The sequence below is a fragment of the Triticum dicoccoides genome, chromosome 5B, assembly GCF_002162155.2.
Source record: "Triticum dicoccoides isolate Atlit2015 ecotype Zavitan chromosome 5B, WEW_v2.0, whole genome shotgun sequence".
NCBI classification, from domain to species: Eukaryota; Viridiplantae; Streptophyta; class Magnoliopsida; order Poales; family Poaceae; genus Triticum; species Triticum dicoccoides.
Window position 1 is genome coordinate 44,229,165 of NC_041389.1, and position 8,695 is coordinate 44,237,859.

Sequence of the window (8,695 nt, forward strand, 5' to 3'; positions counted from 1 at the left end):
GGATGCGTGCTAAAAAAGATTGCTTTGTAAGAGCGTGTTCTTCTAGTTTCCATGAAAATAATGATGAAGATCTAAAAGTGATTGATGTGTCTCCTATTAAATCTTTGTTTTGCAATATGAATCTTGATAATGATGGGACTGGTGATGAGTCAACTTTAGTTAAAAGGCGTCCCAATGATTCAGAGGTTTTAGATCTTGATGCTAAAATTGGTAAAAGTGCGATTGGAGAGATCAAAATTTTACATAGCGATGAACCCACTATTTTGAATTTCAAGGAATTTAATTATGATATTTGTTCTTTAATAGATTGTATTTCCTTGTTGTAATCCTTTCTAAATTCTACTCATGCTTATAGTCAAAATAAAGCTTTTACCAAACATATCGTTGATGCTTTAATGCAATCTTATGAAGAAAAACTTGAATTGGAAGTTTCTATCCCTAGACAACTTTATGATGAGTGGAATCTACTATTAAAATTAAAATTTAATATCATGAATGTTTTGCTTTGTGTGATTTGGGTGCTAGTGTTTCCACGATTCCAAAAACTTTATGTGATGTGCTAGGTTTCCGTGAATTTGATGATTGCTCTTTAAACTTGCACCTTGCGGATTCCTCTATTAAGAAACCTATGGGAAGGATTAATGATGTTATTATTGTTGCGAATAGGAATTATGTGACCGTAGATTTCATTGTTCTTGATATAGATTGCAATCTTTCATGTCCTATTATTCTTGGTAGACCTTTCCTTAGAATGATAGGTGCAATTATTGATATGAAGGAAGGGAATATTAGATTCCAATTTCCATTAAGGAAAGGCATGGAACACTTTCCTAGAAAGAAAATCAAATTACCTTATGAATCTATTATTATAGCCACTTATGAATTGAATACCAAAGATGGCAATACTTAGATCTATTCTCGCTTTTATGCCTAGCTAGGGGCGTTAAACGATAGCGCTTGTTGGGAGGCAACCCAATTTTATTTTTGTTTTTAGCTTTTTGCTTCTGTTTAGTAATAAATAATTCATCTATATTCTTTTTAGATGTGGTTTTATGATTTAATAAGTGTTTGTGCCAAGTAGAACCTTTGGGAAGACTTTGGTGAAGTCTTTATGATCTTGCTGTAAAAAACAAAAACTTTAGCGCTCACGAGATTAGATGCCATTTTTACTGGACAGTAATATTTAGTTGATTCTTTTTTCAGATGATTAATAGAAAAATTCCTCACGTCCACCAATTATTTTAGATTTTTGGGAGTTCCATAAGTATTCGAAAGTTACAGATTGCGACAGATTGTTCTGTTTTTCACAGATTCTGTTTTTCGTGTGTTGTTTGCTTATTTTGATGAATCTATGGCTAGTATCAGGGGGTATGAACCATAGAGAAGTTGGAATACAGTAGGTTTAACATCAATATTAATAAATAATGAGTTCATTACAGTACCTTATGTGGTGGTTTTTCTTTTTTGCACTAACGGAGCTCATGAGATTTCTTGTTGAGTTTTGTGTTGTGAAGTTTTCAAGTTTTGGGTAAAGATTTGATGGATTATGGAATAAGGAGTGGCAAGGGCCTAAGCTTGGGGATGCCCATGGCACCCCAAGATAATTCAAGGACAACCAAAAGCCTAAGCTTGGGGATGCCCCGGGAAGGCATCCCCTCTTTCGTCTTCGTCTATCGGTAACTTTACTTGGAGCTATATTTTTATTCATCACATGATATGTGTTTTTCTTGGAGCGTCTTGTATGATACGAGTCTTTACTTTTTAGTCTACCACAATCATCCTTGCTGTACACACCTTTTGGGAGAGACACATATGATTCGGAATTTATTAGAATACTCTATGTGCTTCACTTATATCTTTTAAGCTAGACAATTTTTGCTCTACTGCTTCACTTATATCTTTTTAGAGCACGGCGGTGGCTTAATTTTGTAGAAATTTTTGATCTCTCATGCTTCACTTATATTATTTTGAGAATCTTTTAGAACAGCGTGGTATTTGCTACGGTTGTAAAGTTGGTCCTAATATGATGGGCATCCAAGTTGGGTATAATAGAAACTACTCCCTCCGTTCGGTAATAGATGACCCCGTCGTATTTTTTGCGAAACAGTCCTTCTATTTTTTCCGACCAATCCCGCGGTCCTCCGCTCCCGACATAGAACTCCGTCGCTCACCATTCTTGCTCGCCCGCTCGCCGTCTTGGCTCTCCGACGCCGCCCCCCACCGCCTTCCTCCCTCCCCCGCCCCACGCCGCCTTCCTCCCCCGAACCACGCTGCGATGCTGCCGGCTCGTCCCCCTCCTCGTTCCCCACCGTCTCAAGCTTCAATTTTTGCCACATCGCCGGTGGTTGATCTGCCGGCAGAATTGCGGGCGGCGGCCTGGAGCGGCAGTACGCAAGCTCTGACTCCATACCGAGCCAGCCGGCACACCCGCCAAGGAGCTCCGCCAGCCGCTGCCCTAGCGCCCGCGGCCGTCAATGCGTGGTCGGGCGCCGCGTCGATGTTGCCGCTGCTCGGCGCCGCCGTCGCCGACTCGTGGCTCGGCCGGTACCGCACCATCGTCGCCTCCTTCGTTATCTACATCACGGTCAGCCTAGCCACCTCTCACCTCTGGAATCCCTTTCTCCATTCTCAAGTATACTGTTCAGTTAACCTCTCTGTAGTCTGTAGGCGCCATAAGATTGGATCAAAGCATTAGTCTTTTTTGTCCTGCACAAATCCCGCTTGCCAGTAGTCATTGGATCAAAGCATTAGTCATTTCTCTGTAGTCTGTACTCCCATCTGCCACTTGCGTGCGACTTGAGATCGCACAAATCCCGCACAGATGGCGCACAGATTTGGGCACTAGGCTGCATCTTCAGAAACATGCAGCTATTCTTTGCCGTATCTTGGTTCAGTCCTCTGTTTCTGCTAGATTTTTTGTTCTCCACTTGTGTGTACACTGAAGGGAAAATTCAGAACCTGAGCTCTCTCTGAAGAAGGGGATGCAGTTACCAGTTAACTGAATTTCTTCTTTTCTGGTGGTCTGACATGTGTGTTTGTTTATTTCTCTTGCTCTCTTGGCTGCTCCAGTGGCACAAAGGCGAGCTACCTTGGCGTGCAGAAGAGGCCCCTGTCCCTTGCCTTGTGCCCGGCGACCAACAACTGCGTGTCGACGTCCGAGAGGATAAGCAATTCCAATCACTACGCTCCCCCATGGTAACCATCTGTGTTCAGTTCTTTCACCATTGATCATGAACCACATTATATGATAAATTCAGTGAGTAAGAAATTGCAGAGTCCCAAATATGACAAAAATGACATCTGCATTTTCTAAAAACAATTTAGTTGCAATACAATGTCAATTACCTGAAGCAGCACATTCGGATTTAGTTGCAATACAATGTCAATAGTTGCAATACAAGGTCAGTTAGTTGCTTCATTTGTTATTATTATTATTACCACTGATGTGTTTCTAGAAGAAACAATTATTACTCCTAATTCATGCTCACACAACCACTTCATGCTCATACAATCATACAAGTTGAACCACATAGTTATTGACACAGAGATTGCCATGTTGCTAATAAAAAAATTGCATCATCCTTTCCTTTCATATACAGTAATCAAATCTGTTGGAGTTTACACACAATCTGTGCTCGTATCCTATGCTCTTCCTGGTCATCAACAATGGAAATGATTGTGTGAAATTTAACACATTACTGGCCTGCAAACTGCTTCCATTATCCTGCTGAACACAACCTTTGCAGGGACGCACGGAATTGCTCCTTTCCCTTTCTCTGCTTCTTTTCCTTTCTTTGCTTGGAGGGCGCTGCTGCTCTTCTTTCTCTTTCTCTGCTTCGAAGGTGGTGGTGGTGCTGCTACTGCTTGTAGAGTACTGCTGCTTGGAGGATGTTGCTGGTCTTCTTTCCCTTTCTTTGCTTGGAGGGCGCTGCTGCTCTTCTTTCTCTTTCTCTGCTTCGAAGGTGGTGGTGGTGCTGCTACTGCTTGTAGAGTACTGCTGCTTGGAGGATGTTGCTGGTCTTCTTTCCCTTTCTCTGCTTGGAAGGTGCTGCTGCTCCTCTTTCTCTTTCTCTGCTTCAAAGGTGCTGCTGCTGCTGCCTCGAGGTCTTCTGCTGCTATAAGTGCTAAGGTTTGCTCAACTAGCTCAACGTTTAAAGAGAGAGCGATAGGAAGCCTTCCTTCTTGCTGCCGGCGCTCTTTTTGCATGTGAGGAATCTTGTAGCCTATCCCTCCTTTTTCTCTCATAATCTCTTTATTTTAGTTTGTGCAAATAAAGAATGAAAATAATAATTGAGGATTATTACAAAGACAGAAATGTGTTGAAAATGGAGTACGCAATTAAAATTCTTGCATTGCATGTTAATTTGTTTATCCTCTGACTTTTTAAGATTATTGCTTTGCTTCATGATTTCTGGTATGCCTCACTTGTTTCAAAACATGCACATGTTAAGACCGATAGACTGAAATATGTTGCCTCACTTGCTAATTTGTTATACGTGAGCTGAGAGACTGAGAGATAATCACAAGAGATTCAGTTTTATTTTTCGTTCTAGTAGCCTACTTGGTGCTTTTGTATAGGCAGCCCTAATGTATCAACTGTAGAAATGTCAGTTCAGTGTGTAATATGAATCTTTTTTGCCTTTATAAATTGCAGAAGAAGAAAGGTAAATTTCAGCATTCTAGCTTTCTTGCTGGGGGAGCTACATCTGCTACTAGGAAACTGGTTGCTCAAAATGGGACTCTGAAGGTATGCAATTCTTATCTGCAAACAGCTCTTACACCAGTTTTATCAGGCAACATGCTGACACAACCTGAACTTTATTGTTGGCAGGCTATTTGGCCTCACAGTGGCCACTATCGCCCCACAGAGGAGAACTTCCAGGAGTTTAAAAGCTTCCTCAATGACAACTTGGTTGATCTCACTGATGCACCTGAAGAAACTGGCTCTCTTCAGACAACTCAAGTCATTCAAACAACATCTACAGAGACAGAAAAACGTGAGGAACCAGTGGTGGCGCGCGAGAAGATCCTTCAGAGGAGATGGTAGTAGCAGCTGCACCCCTGTGGTAGCATCAGCATCTACAGAAGAACCAGTGGTAGCATCAACATCAACATCAACATCTACAGATCGTTCAGAGGATCAACATCTATAGAAGAACCTGTGGTAGCAGCTGCACCCCTGTGGCCACGAACCTTGCCGTGGAGATGCAGGGACACCTTCCCACGCTACAGCAAGGAGGAGAGGAAGATGGAGCCGCGGCGGAAGATGGAGCTGCGGCGCCTGAGCCTGGCAGCGGCGGAAGATGGAATCGCGGCGCCTGAGCCTGGCAGCGGCGGAAGATGGAGCCACGGCGCCTGAGCCTGGCAGCGGCGGAAGATGGAGCCACGGCGCCTGAGCCTGGCAGAGGCAGAAGATGGAGCCGCGGCGCCTGATCCTGGCAGCGGCGGAGACGGAGCTCGATGTGCTGGAGTCACCGGCGCTATCTTGCTGCCGGAGACGGAGCTCGAGGTACTCGGAGGTGCGGAGCTCGAGGTGCTGGGTGCGGGAGCTCGAGGAGCTGACGCCGGCGACGGGGTCCTAGTGCTAGGGATGGAGCTCGAGGTTCTGGCCGGTGGGAGATCGAGGTTCTGGCCAGCGGACGGAGGTTCCGCGCGGTGGATCACGACGAGCGGACGGAGAACTGGGTACTGGATTGTAATGATTTCAAATTTCGGAAGGGCCTTATTGTAAAATTGATTTGTTCACGATTCCGCCTCCCCTGGAGTCATCTATTACCGAACGGAGGGAGTATCATAGAAAGTGCATTAAACACTAAAATCAATTTGATGCTTGATAATTGTTTTGAGATATAAAGGTGGTAATGTTAGAGTCGTGCTAGTTTGGTAATTATGAAATTGAGAAATACTTTTGTTGAAGTTGGCAAGTCCCGTAGCATGCACATATGGTAAAAGTTGCGTGACAAATTTATTGCATGGGGTGCTCTTTTAATTGTATTCCTTATGTGTGGAGGTCGGGATCGCGTGATGGTTAACTCCTACCAACCCTTCCCCTAGGAGCATGCATAGTAGTACTTTTCTTTGAGGGCAAGTAAGCTTTTGCAATAAGTATATGAGTTCTTTATGACTAATGTGAGTCAATGGATTATACGCACTCTCACCCTTCCACTATTGCTAGCCTCTATTATACCGCGCAACTTTCGCCGGTATCATGCACATACCATTTACCTTCCTCAAAACAGCCACCATACCTACCTATTATGGCATTTCCGTAGCCATTCCGAGATATATTGCCAAGCAACTTTCCACCTTTCCGTTTATTATGACACGCCCCATCATTGTCATATTGCTCTTTGCATGATCATGTAGTTGACATCGTATTTGTGGCAAGGCCACCTCCATAATTTTTCATACATGTCACTCTTGGTTCATTGCATATTCCGGTACACCACCGGAGGCATTCACGTAGAGTCATATTTTGTTCTAAGTATTGAGTTGTAATTCTTGAGTTGTAAATCAATAAAAGTGTGATGGTCTTCATTATTAGAGCATTGTCTCAAGTGAGGAAAGGATGATGAAGACTATGATTCCCCCACAAGTCGGGATGAGACTTCAGACTTTATAAAAATAAAAGAGGCCAAGAAGCCCAAATAAAAAAAGAGGCCAAAGAAGCCCACAAAAAAATATAAAAATAAAAAATGAGAGAAAAGAGAGAAGGGACAATGTTAATATCTTTTTTCCACACTTGTGCTTCAAAGCAGCACCATGATCTTCATGACAAAGAGTCTCCTATGTTGTCACTTTCATATACTAGTGGAAATTTTTCATTATAGAACTTGGCTTGTATATTCCAATGATGGGCTTCCTCAAAATGCCCTAGATCTTCATGAGCAAGCAAGTTGGATGCACACTCACTTAGTTTCTCTTGTTGAGCTTTCATACATTTATAGCTCTAGTGCATCCGTGGCATGGCAATCCCTACTCACTCACATTGATATCTATTAATGGGCATCTCCATAGCCCGTTGATACGCCTAGTTGATCTGATACTATCTTCTCCCTTTTTGTCTTCACAACCACCACCCTATTCCACATATAGTGCTATGTCCATGGCTTGCGCTCATGTATTGCGTAAGAGTTGAAAAAGCTGAAGCGCGTTAAAAAGTATGAACCAATTGCTTGGCTGAAACCGGGGTTGTGCATGATGGGAGTATTTTGTGTGATGAAAATGAAGCATGGCCTAACTATATGATTTTGTAGGGAAAAGCCTTCTTTGGCTATGCTATTTTGATAAGACATGATTACTTGTTAGTATGCTTGAAGTATTAGTATTTTTATGTTTTATGAACTTCTATCTTGAATCATTTGGATCTGAACATTCATGCCACAATAAAGAAAATTACATTGAGAATTATGCTAGGTAGCATTCCACATCAAAAATCCTGTTTTTATCATTTACCTACTCGAGAATGAGCAGGAATTAAGCTTGGGGATGCTTGATACGTCTCCAACATATCTATAATTTTTGATTGTTCCATGCTATTATATTACCCGTTTTGGATGTTTATGGGCTTTACTTTACACTTTTATATCATTTTTGGGACTAACATACTAACCGGAGGCCTAGCCCGAGTTGTTGTTATTTTGCCTATTTTAGTGTTTTGAAGAAAAGGAATATCAAACGGAGTTCAAACGGAATGAAACCTTCGGGAGTGATCTTTGTGAACAAATGCAATCCAGGAGACTTGGAGTGGACGTCAAGAAGCAGCCGAGGTGGCCATGAGGCAGGAGGGCGCGCCCTAGGGGGGTAGGCGCCCCCCCTCCCCACCCTCGTGGGCCCCTCGTGGCTCCCCTGACCTACCTCCTTTGCCTATATATATCTACGTACCCCGAAAACATCCAGGAGCACCACAAAAAACTATTTCCACCGCCGCAACCTTCTGTATCCATGAGATCTCATCTTGGAGCCTTCGCCGGTGCTCCGTCGAAGGGGGAATCGATCACGGAGGGCTTCTACATCAACACCATAGCCTCTCCGATGAGTTGTGAGTAGTTTACCACAAACCTTCGGGTCCATAGTTATTAGCTAGATGGCTTCTTCTCTCTCTTTGAATCTCAATACAAAGTTCTCCTCGATCTTCTTGGAGATCTATTCGATGTAACTCTTGTTGCGGTGTGTTTGTCAAGATCCGATGAATTGTGGGTTTATGATCAAGTTTATCTATGAGAAATATTTGAATCTCCTCTGAATTATTTTATGTATGATTAGTTATCTTTGCAAGTCTCTTCGAAATATCAGTTTGGTTTGGCCTACTAGATTGATCTTTCTTGCAATGGTAGAAGTGCTTAGCTTTGGGTTCAATCTTGTGGTGTCCTTTCCCAGTGACAGCAGGGGCAGCAAGGCACGTATTGTATTGTTGCCATCGAGGATAAAAAGATGGGGTTTATATCATATTGCTTGAGTTTATCCCTCTACATCATGTCATCTTGCTTAATGCGTTACTCTATTCTTATGAACTTAATAATCTAGATGCAGGCAGGAGTCGGTCGATGTGTGGAGTAATAGTAGTAGATGCAGGCAGGAGTCGTTCTACTTGTCGCGAACGTGATGCCTATATACATGATCATGCCTTGATATTCTCATAACTATGCACTTTTCTATCAATTGCTCGACAGTAATTTGTTCACCCACCGTAATA

General features: G+C 42.8%; 1 protein-coding gene and 1 long non-coding RNA gene across 3 annotated transcripts; one reads left to right on the forward strand and one right to left on the reverse strand.

Moving 5' to 3' along the window:
• The first annotated feature begins 2,096 nt into the window (after positions 1-2,096).
• Positions 2,097-5,745, forward strand: LOC119307252. Of its 2 annotated transcripts, XR_005149205.1 has the most exons (5): positions 2,097-2,584; positions 3,070-3,195; positions 3,747-4,081; positions 4,598-4,747; positions 4,832-5,745. XR_005149205.1 is itself a non-coding variant. In XM_037583335.1 (4 exons), exons 1-4 carry the CDS (start codon positions 2,276-2,278, stop codon positions 5,045-5,047), a joined length of 744 nt encoding a protein of 247 aa, XP_037439232.1. In that variant the 5' UTR covers positions 2,103-2,275; the 3' UTR covers positions 5,048-5,745. The 2 variants fall into 2 exon arrangements, 1 of the variants encoding a protein (XP_037439232.1); XM_037583335.1 differs by lacking the exon at positions 3,747-4,081 and having other exon boundaries at positions 2,103-2,584; positions 4,655-4,747.
• LOC119307253 lies at positions 3,561-4,896 on the reverse strand. Its single transcript, XR_005149206.1, has 2 exons — positions 4,812-4,896; positions 3,561-4,071 (listed from the first exon to the last, which is right to left on the reverse strand). It is a non-coding gene; the product is annotated as an uncharacterized LOC119307253 (long non-coding RNA).
• Positions 5,746-8,695: the final 2,950 nt, after the last annotated feature.